The sequence below is a fragment of the Mustela nigripes genome, chromosome 7, assembly GCF_022355385.1.
Source record: "Mustela nigripes isolate SB6536 chromosome 7, MUSNIG.SB6536, whole genome shotgun sequence".
NCBI classification, from domain to species: domain Eukaryota; kingdom Metazoa; phylum Chordata; class Mammalia; order Carnivora; family Mustelidae; genus Mustela; species Mustela nigripes.
Genome location: NC_081563.1, coordinates 106600362 through 106622985, shown reverse-complemented (window position 1 = coordinate 106622985; position 22624 = coordinate 106600362). Strand labels below are relative to the sequence as shown.

The window sequence follows — 22624 nt, the reverse complement described above, 5'->3', positions numbered from 1 at the left end:
GGCAGCAGTACATCTTAGCAATGTTAAGTCTTATGTTCCATGAACATGGGTTGTCTTTCCATTTATTTAGGTCTCCTTTAATTTTTTTGGCACTGCTTTATAATTATTAAAGAATATGTTTTACAGTTTTTTCGTTACATTTAAGTTTATTCCTAAAAATGTATTCCACTTTTGAAAAGAAAATGTTCAACTCTTCTAAGCATTTGTTCCTTGGACAAACATGGGATAAGTGTTCATTTAAAACAGAATAACCTTAAAGATCCAGATTAAAAGACTGAGTTTTGAGTTTTAATCTTAGATCTTCCATTTACCAGCTTTGGAAACTTGGGCCCACAAAGTGCTCTTTGCCATTTTCATTCTCTGAAAATAAATATTTAAAAAATGAAGGTAGTTACACAAGAGAGGTTTTTATGAAGATTAAATGTAGTAATACATGTAAAGTCAGAACTATAATTGGCACATGGTAAGCAGTTAGGAAACATGAGCTCTTGTTACTGTTACAATGTTCTTTTCCTTCTATTCTCTCTTCCCTGAAACTGCTGCTAGGGAGCCACAATTACCTGTGGGATTATGCCACTAACGTCTGGTATGTTGAACCAGAAGGTTGAGAACAGCTACACAAGCTCTTCAGCTCTTTGTTTTCCCATTGTTAGAAAGGTTTTCTAGGAAGCCCTCCATGTCTTCCTTGCTTTGTAGGATTCTAAGGATCATTTTGTTGGTGCTTTTACAGCTGGCCAGTTGGCTGGAAACTCCTCTGTCGAGATGTATCGCCAAGTGCTTCTGTCTGGTTGTCGCTGTGTGGAGTTGGACTGCTGGAAGGGACGGACTGCTGAAGAGGAACCAGTCATCACCCACGGGTTTACCATGACAACCGAAATATCCTTCAAGGTAGAGTGAATAAATATTGCTGATAGAAGAAACTAGAGAGGGGCACCTGGGTGGCTCTTGGGTTAAAGCATCTGCCTTCAACTCAGGTCATGATCCCAGGGTCCTGGAATTGAGCCCTGCATCAGGCTCTCTGTTCAGCGGGGAGACTGCTTCCCTTCCTCTCTCTCTGCCTGCCTCTCTGCCTACTTCTCTGTCTGTCAAATAAATAAATAAAATCTTAAAGAGAAGAAGAAGAAGAAGCAACTAGGGAAACCTGAACCCTTTTGGGTAAAGCTTCCTAAGGTTGAAAGTACCAATGGTTATAATTAAGTCCATAGGCTACTAATCATCTTTGCAGTCAGAGGCTAAAATTTAGTAGTGTATTATTGGGTAATTAGCATTATATCATGGGGAATTGTGGCATCTCAGGAGAAGTGCCTTAGAGAGGACTTACAGGATTTGGACTTATATTAGGTGATTTGGGTGAGGGTTCAAGAAAGTAAGGTTAAGCTATAGATTGGGTAGAACCAATAAGCAGAACTAATCCTGTGATTGGTTACCTTAATAAATCCTATCTAGGAGGTAAGATTAAAGCTGTAATTGATAAGGAACTTCAGCCATCTTTATTAGCCAGGATGAGTGTATGTTTGGTCAGCTCCCTTCTTTTTCCACACCAGGCTCCATCCTACATCATAAAGGGCCTAATATTCATGTATATGGACACAGAAGCTGGAATAACCAAGTTATGTTCACATCCCCTGAAAAGAGCCATCCCCAGGAGCTTGGAATAATTTGGGTGGGGGAATTCTGGGACTCTAGGTACCCAGAGAACAATCTGGAAAGAGAATATATGGGCTATAGAAGAAATGTGCTTTTTTACTGACTCAGGCTTCTCACCTCTTTGGAAGTAAACTAGAAAGGAAGGGCCAGAGGACAACCTGTAGAGCACAAATTCCGAGGCATGACCCCTATTACCTGTGTTAGCTGGGTCTCAAGACAGAACTGGCTCTGGGTCACTAACTCTTGCCCTAAGCAACCAAGAAAATAGTCCAAGTGTGTGGATAGCTAAGGTAAGGAGGGTGGGGGGGAACAAAGCCATTGAAAATGGGGTGGTCAGAGTGCTGAGAGGATATTGGAGGAATTATACATTAATGTCCCCAAGATTGGTGACAAATCTTTGGATGAAGAAGTAAGATACTTTCCTAAGTCTTTGCTGAATGAGGGGAAGCTCAATAAATGGCACGAGAGAGGAAGTGGTAAAAGCTGGTTGGAGTGCCTCATGAGAACTAGGCACTCTAAAGTAACATTGGGAGCAAAAAAAAAAACCCCACTTCCCAGTGTTTGGCCCCAAGGCACCTGGGATGTGAGAAAATAAACAACATCACTTGCGAGAGCAGCAAAAGAGAAGCAGGATTGTCAAGGGACAACCAGATTTCACTTGAGATGAATAGATTTCCTGATCAAAGGTACTATATTTGACAGTAATAAAAATGTGTTCAGAAGTGATACCATTAGCACCTTAAAATCTGTTCACTATGTTGTGTTTAGGGAATTTGACTTTTCATGATTTCTTAAACTTGGGCTACAGCCCAGTAATTAGAGACACATAGCACCCTTCACTAAATTTTAAGATAAAGTTTAGTACGAAGGTGACCTTCATCCTGATCAAATCTTTACATTTACCTCTGCTCCTGAAAGGGAACACTCAAGTTCTTTTGGTTTTCTTTAATGGAAAAATCAATAGGTTTTTATTTCATTTCCATAGTCCCCCATTCTCCCAGCTCTTGCCATTGTCCTTTGTCAGCTCTCTAAAATATCAACCCCTGAACTCACTGGGCTCTTTAAAAAAAGGTAGGACACTCCTGATGTGGAGTGCATGCAATTTGGGCTCATCTGGCTGTTGATGTATGTAGATAATTCTGGGAAGGGGACACCACATTCTGATGGAGCCATTACTGCTCTAATGACCTTGTGAATTGACCCAGTACCAGGAGGGCCCTTCCACCCCCTGCTCATGGTCCCCTTGGAGACCATGGGGAGTAATTGTGTATTCTTTTTTTTTTTTTTTTTTAAGATTTTATTTATCTGTGTGAGAGAGAGAGAGAACAAGCAGAAGGAGAGAGAGAGACGGAGAGATAGAAGCAGACTCCCTACTGAGCAGGAAGCCTGACACAGGGCTCGATCTCAGGACCTGGAGATCATGACCTGAGCCGAAGGCAACCATTTAACCTACTGAGCCACCAGAGTGCCCCATAATTATATATTCTTGAAAATTAATAATCCTTAAGGTTCTTTGAGTTCTGGGGTAGGATGAAGGAGGGCGTTGGCTGGAGAGATAAATACCAAGCACATTCTAAGGCGTATTTCTTTTAGGTAGAGCATCAGCTTCTTGATCTCAGCCACCAAGTCAGTTTAGAGGGATTCTTCCTGTGCCCTCATCTATCAAGCCATTCCTTAATCACATCTCTGGTCTCAGAGTCACAGCCTGATTGGACATCTCTTCCTGGGCTGGGGAAACATAACTTCTCCACCACATTCACACATCTGGGGACAGATATAGATACTAGAAGACTAAATCTAGCTGAGAATACTGCTTCCATTCTCTGCCTGACAGTGGTGGGGGTAGGGGGGGTAAAGGGAGGAGGAAACTCATCTCCTCGATGGTTGGCTTGCCCAGCCATGCCTCTTGTTAATGCGCATTTGCAGGATGGATTATTCTTGCAAAGATGTGGGTAGGTGGTGGGGAGGGGGCGAGGCTAGGATGGCTGTGGATAGTAAAAATGCCAGCCTGGTTTGTGGACAAAGAGTAGGTACTCTCTGCATCAAGGCTAGGACTGGGGTGAGGCTTAATGCGGCACCTCACTTGCAAAATTTGAGGAAGCATTTGCCCTCCATGTCATGGACATGCAGAGTTGGCACCCAAGCTGGAGTGTCTCTTTACGTTTTGCACTTAGACCCTTCCCTTGCCTCAACACAGCCCCAGCTTGCTTTTCATGGTCAATAGCACAGAGTCTGCTTTTCCAGAAACCACTAAGTATGTGACTTAGGAAGAAAGGGTAAGAGAAATGGGGGACAAGATCCTGTGTGATCCACCTCCCCATCCCTTCCCCCTCACTCACTTGTCTGCAACTCAACTGGACTCTGCTATTCCTTTTTTTAATTTTTTTAAATATTTTATTCATTTACTTGGGAGACAGAGAAAGCATGAGCGGTGGGGAGGGGCAAAGGGAGAGGGAGAAGCAAACTCCCTGCAGAGCAGGGAGCCTGATGTGGGGCTCAATCATGAGCTCATGACCTGAGCCGAAGGCAGATGCTTAACCGACTGAGCCACCCAGGTGCCCTGGGTCTGCTGCTCCTTGACCATGCTAGGCAGGTCCTATCTCATGGCCTTTGCACAGACTGTGAGGCTCTGTCTGGCAAGTTCTTCCCCCAGGTATCTGCATGGCTCACCTCTTACCTCTTTGAAGTCTTTCCGAAATGCCACCTTCTCAAAGAGGTCTACTATGACCACTCTATTTAGTACGCCCAGCCCCAAACTCCCAATACACTCTCCAGCAGCAATTTGTTTTTTCTATTTACCAAATGGCATATATCACCTCCTGTCACTCTGCTTCATTTACTTCATTACTACATTTCTTGTTTTTGTCTGTCTCCTTCTAGTCTTCTACCATCACATAAGCACCACAAAGATAGAAATCTTTGTTTTGTTCCCTGATCTGTCCCAAGCACTTTGAAAAGAATCTGGCATATAGTAGGTGCTCAATAAATGTGTGTGTGTCTTTTAACGACTCTTCCCATTCCCAACCAAATAGACAAATTACAGCATAGCTTTTAATTTTAGTCTTTCTTGTCTCTGTCTATCAGATAAATGAATTTTTTTCCCTCCTTTTTAACCTATCAAAGTCCACGTATGATATACTGGTGGGCAGTGAAAAGATTCTCCGAACGTTTGCCGCTTTAGGTTATCCTGTATATTTGGACCTGACTTTCATGGTGCAATTAGGCTGTATTCTGTAGCCACAGCACATACTGCGAGAGCAAAATAAACTGATTGCAAAAGTTCATCATTTTTATGTCACGCCATTTATCTGTTCTCCATCTATGTAATCTGAAAAGCTTCTGTGCAACATATGCCCAAAAGTGAAAGTTCCTATGGGCATTTACTGCCTGTTTATTCTACAGGCCAAAATAAAAGGTTATGTTCTGAGAAAGGAGACATGCTGTAACTCAGCATCTTTATGGAGGACTTTTTATTTTGCACTCTGAATTTATTTATTATTTATCTCATATATCTGCTGTTCTGTTTTCTTGCCTCACTGCCTTAGCCTTTCTGATGGTTACAAAATAGTCATTCGCCACTTGGTCTTCATTCTCTCTGCTCCTACTCCTTCCTCCCCCACACTGAACACCACCACCCCTGCCCCACTCCATCTCCTTTTTCTCCCCTCGGGCAGCTCCTTTGTTACCAGCAATTGTATAAGGTGGATAAGTGGGCAATGTGATAAAATCGATGATGAAAATATATTAAATTTGTGTATGTGGTTAAATCGAGCATTTCTGAAAATAAAGCTCTGAGAAAATAATTTAGGATGCAATTTAACAGCTCTGTAGATGGTCCCATAAAATGGATATCCAGATACATCCTGCTATCATCCATGAGGGCTAAAGAATTTCAAGGGCATTTTTTCCCACTGGAGGTTAGTGATTGAGCCATATGGTTTATAGATTATTGAATCCAGTGTTACAAGTTCATGAAAAACAGTTTTGGCTTAATAAGGAGCAATTGAGCAGTCAGGTACTTTTAATCTACTGTCTGCTAATGATAGCTTGGATGTAAGAACCAAACTTAAAGCTTATAACAGGTTTTCTCATCCTCAGTGATCATGCACACCATACAAAACATTCCTACTCCATTTAAAAATAAAAGTTCTATAGAAGAACTTCTGAATTTTTCAGGTTGCTCCCGACTACAGTTATTAGAAGAACTCTAGTAAGTGCTTTCGTTGGTTTTGAAGGTTCAAAAAGCTTTCTTAAGCCAGCGGCTGAAGTTACGGTGATGTAGGAAAGATGGACAGTGGGAGGGCGAGAGGATGGGAGGAAAAGAAAAAAGAGACCATAGAAGTTAAGAATGCATTTCTGGAGCTAAGGCCAAGGTTTTGATACCAGCTCTCCCAGGGACGGGCTGCAAGAGCCTGGAGAAACTCCCTTACCAGACCTCGCCTCTTTGATCTGAGGACAATGGAAATGATAATAGTGCCTACCTTCTAGGGTTGTTGTAAGCTTTCAGACACCCTACTTAACACCCAGACATTGCTTAGAACAAGATTTGGCATGCAATGAGTGCTCTGTACATGTTCGCTATTGATACTATATTGAAATTTTTAAAACCACCCTTTAGCTTTGTTTCTGTAAATGTAATGATTGTAGTACTCCATAGGCAAAGAGTATTTATGAAGTCAGGACGGTGCAGAAGGATTTGAATTAAGTCAATTTCAAGGCTGCCTCGGTAGAGACTGTAGATGCCCTCCACACACAAAGCCTTAGTTTCTAGGAAGTTTCTAGGAAGAAACTCGGAGCCCAAGCTAAACACAGCCCAGCCTTGGTTAGAGGCCCAGTAGGAGCTAAGAAGGGTGTCCTAGGTCAAGTGCAGAAGACCAGAATGCCAGAGGCAGGAAGAGGGGAGTAGTGGGGGACACAGCCAGGAAGGTCCAGGAATCCCAGAGCACAGCTGCTGTTCAGGCTGTACCAACATCCCAGCTGCGGGAAGAGAAAACCAGAGGCAGGGAGATAGGAAGATAGAGGAAGGTACAAACTCCCTACAAACCTGAGAGCGGGCCCAGAAAAACACTCATATTTCATTTGCCAGAGCTTAAGAGAGCCCTTTGACTAGAAGCAGAATACCCATTTTCAAGGGAGAGGGGGTGCTTTTCTCACTTACTTTCAGGCCTGACTGTCATTGGCCCAAATGCTCATGGGGCAGGTCTACAGTCAACCTTCACTAATAAAGGCAGTTGTAGGAATTCTCAAATAGCCACAGACAACAATCATCAGAAAAGTTATCAATGACTAATTACACTTTTATATGCTATTCTTTGAGAGTTTTGTTTTGTTTTGTTTTGTTTTATTTCTTTAGGGGAGCCTGGGTGGATTAGTCAGTTGGGTGTCTGCCTTCCTCTTGGGTCATTATCCTGGGGTCCTGGGATCAAGCCCAGCATTGAGCTCCTCCCTTAGTCAGGATCCTGCTTCTTCCTCTCCCTCTGCCTACTGCTCCCCCTGCTTGTGCTCTCTCTCAAATTAAAAAATGATTTTTCTTTAATGCAACACTCAAACTTGATTGGAAATTTTGGCCATGAAATTATTAAAGTTAACTGGGCTATTGAGTATGGAATCAATATTCAAACTTCTTTGTTACAAAATAACATTTGCCTGTGGTTACTGTCGTGTTTTAAGCTTTGCTTAAGCCACTGATCAGACTAGCCCAGGGTTTGACTGACTACCTTCCACACACCACATTTAGCCCATCACCTGTTTCTTTGCATGCACAAAGGCAAAGTCAAATAATTGCCCTAAAAAAACCATACAGCCTAAAGCCTAAAATACTTACTCTCTGGCCATTTGCAGAATGTGTGCTGACCTCTGAAGTGGTCAACAGAAAATTGAAGTGGAATACAACTAGATAAATGATGTTTCTCTTCTGTTAAGAATGTTCAGTTCATTCCTTTACTTGAAAATATTTAGTGAGAATCTGGGCACCTAGGTTGCTCACTCAGGCATCTGTCTTAGGCTCAGGTCATGATCCTACCACCCTGGGATCCAGCCCTGCATCTGGCTCTTAGCTTAGCAGGGAGTCTGCTTCTCTCTCTTCCTCTGTTACTCCCCCTGCTTGTGTGCTCTCTCTGTCTGTCAAATAAGTAAATAAAATCCTCTAAAAGTTGTTTTTCTTTTTTTTTTTTACGGAATGTCTAGGATATGCCTTAACACTTCATAAGTCCTAGGGACAGAGCCGTGGGGAAAATTGTCTCCACGAAGCTTATAGTCTAGTGGAAAGAGATAGACCAATATAAACACACAATATGGCACATGGAGACATGCCCTTTAAGGCAACATCAGTAAGTATTGAAGGAAAAGGGGGGTAAGATGTTCTTTTGCAGTAGGGTGGTGGGAAAAAGTCTTGGGTAACATGACATTTAAGCAGAGACCACCACCCCCAAAATTAAGAAAGTGAGTCTTGCTTTCAGGTAAGAGAATTCCTAACAGAAGTAACAAAGATGAACAAAGAACTGAAAGAGATGAACAGAAATGAAATCCTGCTTGGCGCATTTGAGGAAAAGCAAGAAAAGATCAATAGACTATATCTGGGTGAGCGATGGGAAAGGAAAAGGTGACAAATTTAGAGAGATAGCCAGAGCTAATAAAGAATTTGGATTTCATTCAGCAAAACGGAAGGCCAGTGAAAGGTTGACTCTAAAAGAGTGAAATCATCTGATTCATGTTTAAGAGCAATCACTCTGGCTGTGGTGTGTAATGTTAAGGGGAAATGCAGAAGCCTCTGCTGGGTTTTGCCACAGTAACAGGACCACTCCCTGCCCCTTACCCCTGCCCAGAATCTCAGAGGTTTAGAGTCATAAATAATTATTTCTCATTCAGATTAGATGTTAGCTGTTGCTTTGATTGATACTGTCTATATCGCATATGGGATGAACAGCCCAATCTGGAATGTCACTGGGCTCATGGCAGAGGGGAAAGAGAAATGACAGAATCACATCATGAGGGAGGGGGAGCAGGGGTGCCTAGGTGGCTCAGTCGGTTAAGTGGCTGCCTTCAACTCGTGTCATGATCCAAGGGTCCTGGGATCAAGTTGCTGGGTCTCTGTCAAATAAACAAGTAAAATCTTCAAAAAAAACTTAAAAAAAAAAAAAAAAAAAGAATCACAGGGTGGTTCTTAAAGACTCTGGGATCAGTATGTCATTTTCACACTCATTTCAATGGCCCAAACAAAGGACATGGCCATGTCAGTTGTCAACAGATTGCACAGGAAGGGGTGGTGAGTATGTGGAAACAATGATGACATCTACAAAAGCAGTTACTATACAGGTTTTGGGGTCAGGATGTTACAGGTAGACATGCTGAGATGTTTTATTTTGGATAAATTTGGGGCTAGATTGCTGACGATCAAAAGATACGAGAGAAGAAGTCAAGAATGGCTTTAATGTGTTTTGCATTTAGTGGCTACAATAGGGCCAAATACATGAAATCAATAAAATCCAGTTCCTTTTTATTCACACCTAATACCACTTTCTGTGTGATATCTATTTGCAGTTATTTTGAGGGCTTTGATCTTTGGTGGTTAAGGTCAATAGCTGCCTGACTGTTACTGCAGAGGTTAAGATCATGAACTCTAGAGTCAGGTAAATTTCCCTAGAGTTTCTTGGATTCTTCTCTTTGTGACCTTGGGCAAATTGGTTGATATCTCTGAGCCTCCATTTTATAATTTGGGCTGGTGGATAATGTTTTCCTTAGAGAATGTTTATAGCATGAGTTAAAATAGGTGTCTGGACTGCTCATTTAATGGTAGCTCTTGTTTGTATTAGTAAGAGTCTAAGAGGGAAGGTTTAAGGTGAGTGGGGAGGGAGGCACCAGCACGGGAAGAAACCTGAGTTGATTTAAGAATCTATTTCATCATGAGATGGATGGATCCTTTACTTTTTCTCCCTGGGTCCTCACAACAGGCTTGTGGAAGGAGGCTTGTCACCCTCACTTTACACAACAGCAAGCCAATGCCCAGAAGCACTGAGTGATTTCTTCCAAGGTCACACAGTTTGTAAAGCTAGGAAGTTAGGATTCAAACACATGCCCATTTGAATCTGAAGCTTGTCCTCAAATAAATCAAGAATTTCAAGTCTTGGTATTGCTTGCTATTTAGAGTACATTTATTTTTGATGGCATCAACTATCATAAAAGTTAAACTGATAATGCATGAAAGGCAATCTGTGAATTCACTTCTAAGAAACAGAGTGGATCTTTTGCTCTGTGCAGGCAAATCCTTCTCAGAGGATATATGCAAATGTAGTACAGAATTAGAAAGCCTTATTTATACTCTGGGGCCGGGGGAAATAGCTTTCTCACATAGATATAAAGAAAGCAATGCATTGTTTAAGGAAGATAGAGAAGATAGTGGAAAAGTCCCAGGCAGAAGGAATGAAAGTAGAAATCCCTACTTGAAAAGAATAAACAAAACTAAAAACCAAACATATGAGTACACCAGTTCAATAAGGAAAACTATTGAAAACCTGGCACCCAAAGCTGGTTGGACTTATATTACTTTAGGTGATCAAAGATGAAAAATAATTTAGAGAAATGCAAGAGACTATAAAAAAGTATTCACTTTCTCTAATTCAATAATTTCCCTTCTGAGAATTCATTCCCGGAAAGTAATTCAAAATACTGGAGGAAAAAAATGGAGATGTTCTTTGTAGAACTGTCTCGATGATAGCTCTTTAAATATGTCTGTCCAACAGTTGGGTTCGGGTTAAATCAATTATAATACAACTGCTCCTTAGAATTTTATACAGCTATTAAAGCCTATGACGTACACATTCTTTAAAGATACAGAATGAGGAATGAAGTACTAATGCAAGTTACAACATGGCTGAAACTCAAAGGCATGTTAAATAAAAATGGTGCTGGAACATAAAAGGCCACTGGCCATATGATTCCATTTATAGGAAATGTTTAGGATAGGCATATCTACGGAGACAGAAAGTAGATTAGTGGTTGCCTTGGGCAGGGTTCATGGGAGAGGCATGGGGAAGGGGAAATGGAAAGTGGCTGCTAGCGGGTACATGGTTTCTTCTGGGGGTGATGAAAATGTCCTAATTTAGATTGGGATGATGGTTGCACGGCTCTGAATATGCTAAGCATGGTCCAATGGTGCAATTTAAATGGTCACATTGTATCTCAGTAAGGTTACATCTCAATTACAATGTTCCAAAAAATATGAGCATTTACTATAATGAAAACCAAGTTGTAGAAATAAAAGAAGAACAAACTAGAAGTAAATACAACCACATATCAACAGTGGTTTCATTCAAAGGCTGAATGTATGAGTGAAAATGTATGCTTTGTCTCATCCAAATTTTTTCTAATGTGATTAGATTTCTTCTTTTATATATATGTAGCAAATAGAAGAAGAATGATTGTCTTTCCCTCTCCACCAAACCAGTCTTCTTTCTTTCTACTTTGTTAAGTCAAGAATCAGAAAATTTAGGGGCATCTGCGTGGCTCAGTGACTGACTCTTGATTTCCCCTCAGGTCACGATTTCAGGGTCCTGAGATCAGTCCTTCATCGGGCTCTGCCCTCAGCAAGAGTCGGCTTCTCTTTCTCTCTCCTCCTTTCCCTCCACCCCGGCCCATGCTCGCCCTCTCTAAAATAAATAAATCTTAAAAAAAGAAAAGAGAAGGAAAGAATAAGGAAATGTACAGACCAGCAGCTTGCACAACCCCTTCAGGCCACCTCAGGTCTTTCCCTACAATTCTATGAATGAAACAACCAACCACGTTAATGGGTGTAACCCCAAAGGGAAACATATCTACATGTTAGAATTCTGGTGTATTGAATATATGCGTGTTCTCGTTTTTAGGAAGTGATAGAAGCAATTGCTGAGTGTGCATTTAAGACGTCACCTTTTCCAATTCTGCTTTCATTTGAGAACCACGTAGATTCGTAAGTATTCCGCATGTTCACTAGGGAGTCTTTTTCCCTGAAATGGGTATGTTTAATAATTGTGCACCAATTTAAGATTACTTGACATTATTAATGGTGTTCCTCATTGATGTTGTCTTAAATATCATGTTTTCATCACCATATATTGGTATTCACTCCCTTAAACCTCATTAACATTTCAATAATCCACAGGAACCTAGTTACAGGCCACAGGATTTTAAAATGAAGGACTCTTCTTTTTGCAACGTTGTGGAATAATACTGTATCTCTCTTCCAGGGGGACACTTTTATAATCCTCCTTCAGTAGCCCCTCTATTGCATGCAAATTTGTAGTCCGTTTTGCCGCACAAAAATGGCCAGTTCCGAGCACTCTGAAGCTGGTGGAGGGAAAGTTCTGAATTCTGTCCTACTGTCTGGGTTTACACAGAACCCAGACCACCTCCTCTTCCCATTGATTGCTCTTGTTTGTTACTCTTTGTAAATATGGTCCTATTTCACAAAAATAGCCTGCACTTATCGCTGAGCCACGCAAAGAAAAGATACTTTGACCTAACTCTTTTATATTCATTTTATCACAAAATGCCAGGGTAAGATGCATTTACATCTAAAATACAGGCATTAGTTTACCCTATAGTTACCCAGTTTAAAGTGCCTCAAAATGAAAGAATCTTCTCTCCATGGACTCAAAATTCAAGAAACTGGAATTCTAGTCCATGGAATGAATGGCTGAAGACGGCGGAGTAGTGACCACCATTACTCAAAAGAATATTTGTGATAGCCCCTCTTTCATTTCAATGATCCGAGCCAGATTTCTCAACTAAAAGCCAACAGCACCTGTGCTAATGTGGCTCAAGGGTTTTTTTGTTTGTTTGTTTGTTTGGTTGGTTGGTTGGTTGGTTGGTTTTGGTTTTGGTTTTTTTTTTTTTAACCCTTCTTCTTACTGGAAGTCTTTCCCAGACCACTGATTGATTCCCTTTGTCCAACTAATTTGCAACCCATGCTTCAATTTACTTATTCCTTAAGATTTCACTAAAATCTTGAAAGAAATACTTTGCCTCATGAGCCAATTTCAGCCTGAGGAATTTCCAAGTGTTTACATGTGATCATCGGTTATTGTGATCATGGAGAAGGGCTTTGTTTGCAAGTAACCAATTTTATAATTATCTGTATTTCCAATTTGCCCTCAGGAAATCCATATTACATTTACCAGCTCATGGTTCTGTTGCACTGGGAAACAGCCAATGAATGATTTAATAATTTGGCAGATAGTTTTTCTCACACTTCTGAGGGCAGTTCCAGAGAGAAGAATTGATTCTGTTTCATTGCTATCTCTCTTTGAACTAAAGGGAGCGTCTCTTGAGTTCCTGTATTTAATACCTCATTTGCTGTGACCACCCTGGCTTGCACATGAGTGTTTTTCCATCTCTGCCTATCCGTCTGTGATTGGGCTTTAACAGTCCTTTAACACCTTTCTTTCAGGCATTGTAGTTCCCAGACATGTTGATGTCCTTGTTTGAGAAATATCTCTAAATCTAGCACATTTATGGTCTTCAAGAAATGTCTCTATATAAATTAGACTAAACGGAAAGCTATAGTTCCACTGTTGTTTCCCGCCTGCTCACTGAGCTTTCCTATAAGGGAATCAGAGAGGTATCAACAACCACCACCACAAACATAGTAACAGCTAATATGTATTGAGTTTATATCATGTGCCAAGCAGCACACTGGTGGAAGGCCATGTAACCTTACAGGTGTAAGTAGCCTTACAGGTGTAAGGTCATGTAAACAGAAACCTGGGGACTCCTAAGAATAAATATTATTATGATAATCCCTGTTTTGCAGATGATGAAACTGTGCCCCAAAGAGACTGAGGAATTTACTCAAAGCCAGGCAGCTAAAAGGTGACCGAGCTGGGATTCAAAATCTGGCTGGTCTGGCTTCAGAAATCACAGGTTTCACCAACACTATCCCCACACCTAAGCAAAGCCTTCAGAATAATCGAATTAAGACAACCAGAGCCTCCGCAAAGCAACTGTAAATGTTTGCTTTTATGTGGCTTGTGATCCTTAACCACAGAACGTTTTTTGTGGTTTTCAACACCAAACACCCAGAGGGCCGAAACAGGGCGTGAAAACCAAACCTTGCCTTGTACAAAAGAGCAAAAAAGACAGTACCGTGATACTGTCCGTCCTGGTTTAAAAATGAGATATTTCGCTCTTAAAGGTTTCTTAATAATTCATAAGTCACAAGAGAAAACCGGAAAACAGCTTTTCCAGGATGCCCAGATATCTACCCCCAATCATGGAGATGCAGTAAAATTGTAAGGTAGTGAGGTCTGCTGTGGGGGAAAGCTGTTTGTTTTATGTTTCTAGGATCCCTGAGCCTCGCATGTCAAAATCGCTCAGCTTCAATCCTCTCCTGGGGGGATTATCACACACCCGAAAAAAATTCATAAGCTTTTTGCCTTTGCTGGTAAAACCCCGTGTTTGACTCGGGGGCCAGCTCACCTTGTTGCAGAACCCGGTGCAGACATCTTCACTCGCAGCCTTCTTTCCCACTAAACCCAGAAATAAACCTCAGAATCCTTCGCAACACAGTGACCAGGAGAACACCCCCACCCCGAAATAATCAGCCACCTATCTGCCTTCTCTAGTGGACCATTTTATTCCCCCGTGTCCTCTGTCTACAAAATGTCAGATTCAGAAGTGTGTCTCAGGCTCCTCGAGCCGCACCTCCAAAACAAACTCACGTTGGAAGAAAGGAAGAAATCCACTGGATTTTTCTGGTTTTCCCCTCCAAGTACTTGAAATTCCCCATCTCTGTGCGAACAGCAAAGGGAGATCTAACATTAGCTGCTGGCAGCCCATTCTTCTCCCCGCCCCGCCCCGTGCTCTGTCAGAATCGCATAAAATGCAGATTCCTGAGCCTCACTCCCATACCCCATTTTGAATGTACAGAAATGAGACTTTGAAATCTTTAAAAAAAAAAAAAAAAAAAAAAAAAAAAAGCCCTAGCCAACTCTGATGCTTCATCTCATTTGTGAGCTAGCATTTTCATTAAAAGCATTCTACACAAAGTCAAGAAAGTAACCCCTAGCTCTGGTTCAGCCACAGATAATGTGAGATTTGGGACAAGGTCCTTCATTTCCAGGGGTTATAGCTTCCTCCTCTATGAAGAAGGAGGTTGGTTTAGTGCAATGGGGAAGATTTACACCATCACGTTTTGTGAGGCACAGTCCTTGGTCGGAAAATTGGCCTCTGGGCCTGGAGCCTCTACTTGAAGGGTATGTGACTAAGTCCAGATGTGCCTACTGTGGCCTGAAGCTCAAAACGTATTTGTGAGAATTTCCTGTCATTTTGTCTCTGCCGTAGCTGATGTGGATGCCCTGAGCGCCTAAGGATGGGTTTTTTTTTTTTCCCTTGCTAACGGCAGTGTGAATGTCTTTCATTTCTGCAGTTCTGACCCACAAAGTTGCTTTGTTTTCCTCCGACTTTGTACGCTGTTCTCTCTGCTCTGATTCGGTTCCCTGCCTGCTGTGTGTGTGTGTGTGTGTGTGTGTGTGTGTGTAGAACAGCCTGATTACCAAGTAGCCCATTTTACTTTTCTTGAAAACTCCCCTTTGTTCTCTTCGCCTCAGCTGATTTGGAGGCAAATTTGAAAACATCCGATTAAGTCCCTTTTCTTCGATCGATTCGTGGCCCAGCAGCACCTGCCTCATTGACAAGCTTGGTAGAAACACTGAGTCGAGTCATCTGGCTGGCCTGGTCGATAGAGCCTGTGACACTTGACCCCAGGGTCATGAGTTCGAACCCCATATTTTGGATAGAGTTTACTTTAAAAAAAAAAAAAAAACAGAGAGAGAGAGAAAGAGAAAAGACAGGAAGAAATGCAGAATCTCAGGCCCCAGGCTGATGCTGCCTAGGAATTATCATTTTCTTAAGACCCCAGGTAATTTGGATGAAGTGTCAGAGCTTGTGTTAAACCCTGTGGTCCACTAACTACTCCGTCATCAGAGCAGCCTGCCTGCATTGTTCCGAATGCAGGTTCCAGGGTTCCTCTCCCAATTCAGTGAATCAAGGTCTCACCCTCAGCCCTACTGCCCGCAGCCCTAACAGCCCAGGTGATTCTTTAGTGCAATTAGGCAAGATTTTTGCTCCAGCAAAATCCTTCTTAGGCCCTGGTTTGGGGACAGGGGCCTCTACCAGTCACCTGCTTAGGGACACCGGGACCATCACGTCAGAATCCCTCTACTGGTGTGAACATGGCTCCGCTCAAAATCCTGAAAGCAGGGAATTGGGGTGAAACTCTCTACTCTAGGTCTCTGATCAAAGGAACCTGGGGCTCCCAAGTTCCAACACTCAAGAAAAATGTCATCTCCTTCAGCACCTGCTGACTTATTGTAATCTATCACAACGGTTCTCAAACTTGAGCGTGCGTCAGAATCATCTAGAGGGTTTGTGAAGACCCCTGCGCCCTGCTTTTCCGGAGAGTCTGACTCAGAATCTGCATTGGAAGCCTTGAATCTGCATTTCTGGCCAGCTCTAGGCACTGTTGATGCTACTGGTCCACGGACCACACTTGGAGTCACAAAGCTCTGTGACACTGAGTGGCAACTTTCTGTGTAAGTAAAATGAAGCATTTGGACAATTTCTCCAATTCAGCCTGGACCATGTTGGCCGAACACAGGTGGACTTGTCTCAGCCACAACTGCAGTTCAGCTTATCTGAGCCCCCAAGCTGGCTGTTTTTTGAGCAACAGTGTCTGAACAGAGGATGCCCAGGGCGGTTCTGACAGATCAGCTACCTCTCTGTTTGCTCTCCAACTTCTACTGAGTTGTCCTTAAACAACCACCCCCAAGTTTTTCAGGATCAGTTCTCCGGGTGGCAGGTTCTCTCCTCTCCCTGATCCTGGTGAGGAGGAATCTGAAGGCTGCATCAGCCACACATTAAAATCTCCTGTGGGTCAAGGAAGGACAACGAGAAGGCGGAAGGTCATTCTGCAGGGTTTTGCAAGTGCTCGAATCTCTTCTTCGCCTCCCCCTGAAGTTCCAACAAAGCAGTGACTTCGGGTTTCCACCTGAACCCCAGAGAAGTCATTGGATCCCCCAAAATATATGCCTTTAAAAAAGGCATTTATATCCTTTTAAAAAGGCTACAAAAAATGGGTTTCCCTGTGGATCGTTGCAATATGATTTGAATCCCTAGAGCAACCCCTTCCTAGGGGCAGTGGTGGGGGGACCAATCCATGATCTAGGCTTAATAGTTACAGAAGAGAGAAAGAAAATAAGAATCACATTTTATAATCGATTTGAATTGTAGTAAAGAAGGTTTTTTTATCAATCACTTATTCTTACTACAACCCCACTTCTGCTAAAAATGTATTCACATTACAGCAGGCAGAGACAACTATTGGAAATCAAGTTTGACAGCCTGTAGATCACACTCACAGTTCATAAAACCCAATGGAATTGGATACATTTAAAATGATATTTAACATTCCACATGAATAAGAAAAAAAAATGTTATTGCTTTTTAAAAGGTCAAAGGAAGCAGGAGTATTGAAAGATGCCGATGTTCCCGCGCATCGACTGGGTTTCTGTGTTAGCCAGCGCACACTCGTCCAGGGGAGCCGGTCCTAACCCTGGACCATCTTACATCTGCCCCACTCTTTGAACAGGTCAAAGGCATTTGCAACCATTACTCCACTTTATCTTGGCACCTTCTGTCCTTTTCCAAGAACAGTTATTATCCTCATTTTATAGATCCAGAGTGGTTGAGAGCCTGGAGCTCATCTCAGAAAAACCGGCAGTTCCAGGCTTTGTCTGTCAGACCAGATTCCTTCTGATCCATAGGCAGGCTGACACCAACCAGCTCTCCTGCCCTATGGTGCACGTAAGAGGTGCGGACACCTTTCCCTAACACACCTGCTGCTTTTATCTTTCCTCCAGGATCCCCTCCCAAGTAGACACACTCCCGCCGGACCACCTTTCTGTGTTTTGAGATTCTATGCCTGTGTGTGTGTATGTGTGTGTGTGTGTGCGTGTGTGTGTCTTTCTCTCTCCCTCTCCCTTCCTCCCTCTCCTCTCCTCTCTCACCTCCTTAAAAACACTCCTCCGCAGCCTAGCTTTCTGCAGGTTAGACAAATCTCTACTGATTGTTCACCGGGAGTCCTGGATAAGTTCTGCCCCCAGAGTCTTACAACTGACTTAGAGTCAGGAAATTGAACAACAGGGACTGAGTCCATAATCCTGAGACATTCCAGAACCCAGGGACTGGCAAATGACCTGCTATGCTCCCCATCTGTGTCTGTGGAGGCCAGCCTTGGGAATAGCCTTAGTGTCTACCTTCCATGTGGTAATCAAATTCGCAGAAGTCAGAATAATAAACTAGGGGTTTAGAATGATAAATACTAATCCTGAAGGGTAAGATGGGGGAATCACCTCTTTCTATAATTAATAGTATGTAGGAATCCTGACCAAACTCCTGAAATAATCCTCCTCATTTGCTTTTTTCTCTCTCATTCCCCTTAGCCCAAAGCAGCAAGCCAAGATGGCGGAGTATTGCCGACTGATCTTTGGAGATGCTCTTCTCATGGAACCACTGGAAAAATACCCAGTAAGCAGTTTCAAGGTTTACCCCTGAAGAAATATCCATATTCATGACTGGAGTTTTGGGTGCAGAGGTGGGGTGGGGGGATCGTCTTCCTTAATCCTTTCCATGTTTGTGTCGCTCAGTGAGTTTGATTCAGTTGATGATGAAGTCTGACCAGGAGGCAACTGGCAGCGTGCCTGCGGAGGGTTGGAGACATGGCCATGTCCTCTTCCTGCACTCCCCGTCTTCCCCTTCTCCCTCTGACAGACGTGACTGGCAGGACCACAGAATTCCAATAGTCACAGTCAGTCGCGGAAATATTCCGGGCACACGGGGCTCTGATCACAAACCAGGAACCTCATCACATCCTTGGAGAGAGATGTTTCAGCAAAGCGGGACGTGGCAGGTGGCACCACGACCCCCCCACCTGGCCTTGTGTCCCCTCCTCACATCCTTGCATATGCCTGTTCTGGAACTCAGGCCTCCTCTTGGCCTGACAGCATCCCTGCTTTGGGAAGGAACACAGTAGGAATATCTCACAGCTGTCTCTCCCCCTCCTGAACCCTTTTTCCTAGTCTCCACACATTATTACATGGTTTCATACCAATTCCCAGACTCCTTGCAAGCAAAGAATAAAGGACCAGTGTAGGAGAGTTCACTGAACTTTCTAAAAATAACGCATCTGGCGACTTGCACACATGCTCTCTGATACAATATCTAACAACCCTCTCATGGGAAATTGATTTTCTCATTAGCCGTGCAAGCTTGAAACATAAGAAATAAGCCTTGCAAATAAGGGTAGCTTGAATCTCGGGGCTGCAAAGAAATGTGAAGCCACCAGTCCACTTCCGCTGATGCCAAGGACATGTGTGGCTTAGCTCCCGAGTTCCATGGCAGGAGTGGAGGGGTGGGGGCGGGGGAGAGGGGGGAGGGCAGGGTTGCTCTTTTTAAATGCATCTAAAAGGTTGATTCTACATGCTTGCCTGGAAGCTCCTGTCTTTACCAGTCCTGCCTGGCAGACGCCGCACTAACTGGCTTCCCTCCTTTGAGAATCCAAGACAGGGCCTTCCTACCTGTCCTAAATCAAAATGGCTGGATTTATGGTCCACAGCCAACTCATGAACCTTTGGATTAGCAAATCTCCCAATAAGTTTCAATGCTCTTATTCATGGGGATTTCGTTGTGGGAAAAAATAGGAGTTCAGTCATTAAAATACGCCTTTCGTGTGAAAAAATAACCGCTAAGCAGCTAGACACAGCACAGTTTACTGGACTGGACTGAAGGCAGTAATGAATAATCTAGAAGCTCTTGGTGTCCAACACCATCCCAGGGCTTTGGGGAGAGAGGCTGAAAGAAAGGGGCAATATATATATTTTTTAAAGATTTTACTTTTAAGTCCTCTCTTACACCCAACACAGCCCTCAGACTCACCACCCTGAGATCAAGAGTAGCACATTCTGCCAACTGAGCCAGCCAGAGTGACCCTAAAAGGGCAATATTTTTACAGAAGGTGCTTTTCTTTTCCATTAGCTGGAATCTGGAGTTCCTCTTCCAAGCCCTATGGATTTAATGTACAAAATTTTGGTGAAAAATAAGAAGAAATCACATAAGTCGTCGGAAGGAAGTGGCAAAAAGAAGCTCTCAGAACAAGCCTCCAACACGTACAGTGACTCCTCCAGCATGTTCGAGCCCTCGTCTCCCGGAGCCGGTGAGGGATTGGCGGGTTCTTGTTCCCTATTATGCATGGCTTTCAGAATGGCTGCCCTAACTTAACTTCGAAGGACTTTGAACATTCCTATTTGGACACTCTTTAAAACTGTTGGATTTCTATTTCTGCTACCAACTGGGTGGCTTCGAGCTATCTGCAAAGTCCCTCTCACCATATAGTCATGGGACACAGGACATAGTCCCAGGACGTGGTCATTTGGGGGAGCCATGATTCTGCCGAGCACACTGGCCAAATAATCTTCCAAGTGACCACATGATTTTAAGCTTCTCAAGGGCCATGATTCTTTAACATTCACTCGGCTCTGGGCACAAAGATGTTCACCAGATGTATTCTTATTGATGCTATGCTGAAGAGTTCTGGGTAATTCCACTTATCCATATTTTATAGATCTCTTTTAAAATGTAAAAAGGTAAACTTACTAGAATTATCTGTCAAAGCTCCTAGGCAATGCTTAATATCATTGATTTTCCTTTTAGATTTAAGTTGAAATATATATATATATATATATATATATATATATATATTTCAACTTAAATCTAAAAGGAAAATCAATGATATTAAGCATTGCCTAGGAGCTTTGACAGATAATTCTAGTAAGTTTACCTTTTTACATTTTAAAAGAGATCTATAAAATATGGATAAGTGGAATTACCCAGAACTCTTCAGCATAGCATCAATAAGAATACATCTGGTGAACATCTTTGTGCCCAGAGCCGAGTGAATGTTAAAGAATCATGGCCCTTGAGAAGCTTAAAATCATGTGGTCACTTGGAAGATTATTTGGCCAGTGTGCTCGGCAGAATCATGGCTCCCCCAAATGACCACGTCCTGGGACTATGTCCTGTGTCCCATGACTATATGGTGAGAGGGACTTTGCAGATAGCTCGAAGCCACCCAGTTGGTAGCAGAAATAGAAATCCAACAGTTTTAAAGAGTGTCCAAATAGGAATGTTCAAAGTCCTTCGAAGTTAAGTTAGGGCAGCCATTCTGAAAGCCATGCATAATAGGGAACAAGAACCCGCCAATCCCTCACCGGCTCCGGGAGACGAGGGCTCGAACATGCTGGAGGAGTCACTGTACGTGTTGGAGGCTTGTTCTGAGAGCTTCTTTTTGCCACTTCCTTCCGACGACTTATGTGATTTCTTCTTATTTTTCACCAAAATTTTGTACATTAAATCCATAGGGCTTGGAAGAGGAACTCCAGATTCCAGCTAATGGAAAAGAAAAGCACCTTCTGTAAAAATATTGCCCTTTTAGGGTCACTCTGGCTGGCTCAGTTGGCAGAATGTGCTACTCTTGATCTCAGGGTGGTGAGTCTGAGGGCTGTGTTGGGTGTAAGAGAGGACTTAAAAGTAAAATCTTTAAAAAATATATATATTGCCCCTTTCTTTCAGCCTCTCTCCCCAAAGCCCTGGGATGGTGTTGGACACCAAGAGCTTCTAGATTATTCATTACTGCCTTCAGTCCAGTCCAGTAAACTGTGCTGTGTCTAGCTGCTTAGCGGTTATTTTTTCACACGAAAGGCGTATTTTAATGACTGAACTCCTATTTTTTCCCACAACGAAATCCCCATGAATAAGAGCATTGAAACTTATTGGGAGATTTGCTAATCCAAAGGTTCATGAGTTGGCTGTGGACCATAAATCCAGCCATTTTGATTTAGGACAGGTAGGAAGGCCCTGTCTTGGATTCTCAAAGGAGGGAAGCCAGTTAGTGCGGCGTCTGCCAGGCAGGACTGGTAAAGACAGGAGCTTCCAGGCAAGCATGTAGAATCAACCTTTTAGATGCATTTAAAAAGAGCAACCCTGCCCTCCCCCCTCTCCCCCGCCCCCACCCCTCCACTCCTGCCATGGAACTCGGGAGCTAAGCCACACATGTCCTTGGCATCAGCGGAAGTGGACTGGTGGCTTCACATTTCTTTGCAGCCCCGAGATTCAAGCTACCCTTATTTGCAAGGCTTATTTCTTATGTTTCAAGCTTGCACGGCTAATGAGAAAATCAATTTCCCATGAGAGGGTTGTTAGATATTGTATCAGAGAGCATGTGTGCAAGTCGCCAGATGCGTTATTTTTAGAAAGTTCAGTGAACTCTCCTACACTGGTCCTTTATTCTTTGCTTGCAAGGAGTCTGGGAATTGGTATGAAACCATGTAATAATGTGTGGAGACTAGGAAAAAGGGTTCAGGAGGGGGAGAGACAGCTGTGAGATATTCCTACTGTGTTCCTTCCCAAAGCAGGGATGCTGTCAGGCCAAGAGGAGGCCTGAGTTCCAGAACAGGCATATGCAAGGATGTGAGGAGGGGACACAAGGCCAGGTGGGGGGGTCGTGGTGCCACCTGCCACGTCCCGCTTTGCTGAAACATCTCTCTCCAAGGATGTGATGAGGTTCCTGGTTTGTGATCAGAGCCCCGTGTGCCCGGAATATTTCCGCGACTGACTGTGACTATTGGAATTCTGTGGTCCTGCCAGTCACGTCTGTCAGAGGGAGAAGGGGAAGACGGGGAGTGCAGGAAGAGGACATGGCCATGTCTCCAACCCTCCGCAGGCACGCTGCCAGTTGCCTCCTGGTCAGACTTCATCATCAACTGAATCAAACTCACTGAGCGACACAAACATGGAAAGGATTAAGGAAGACGATCCCCCCACCCCACCTCTGCACCCAAAACTCCAGTCATGAATATGGATATTTCTTCAGGGGTAAACCTTGAAACTGCTT

General features: G+C 43.1%; 1 protein-coding gene across 3 annotated transcripts in view; it reads left to right on the top strand.

The window, feature by feature from the left end:
* The window catches only part of PLCB1 (phospholipase C beta 1), a 679879-nt gene that overhangs the window by 504859 nt on the left and 152396 nt on the right, over positions 1-22624 (top strand). For all 3 annotated transcript variants that reach the window (XM_059406554.1, XM_059406556.1, XM_059406555.1), the window contains exons 11-14: positions 731-888; positions 11508-11590; positions 18120-18204; positions 19711-19888. In XM_059406554.1, coding sequence (XP_059262537.1) covers positions 731-888; positions 11508-11590; positions 18120-18204; positions 19711-19888 — 504 coding nt within the window. The remainder of the gene's footprint in view (positions 1-730; positions 889-11507; positions 11591-18119; positions 18205-19710; positions 19889-22624) is intronic.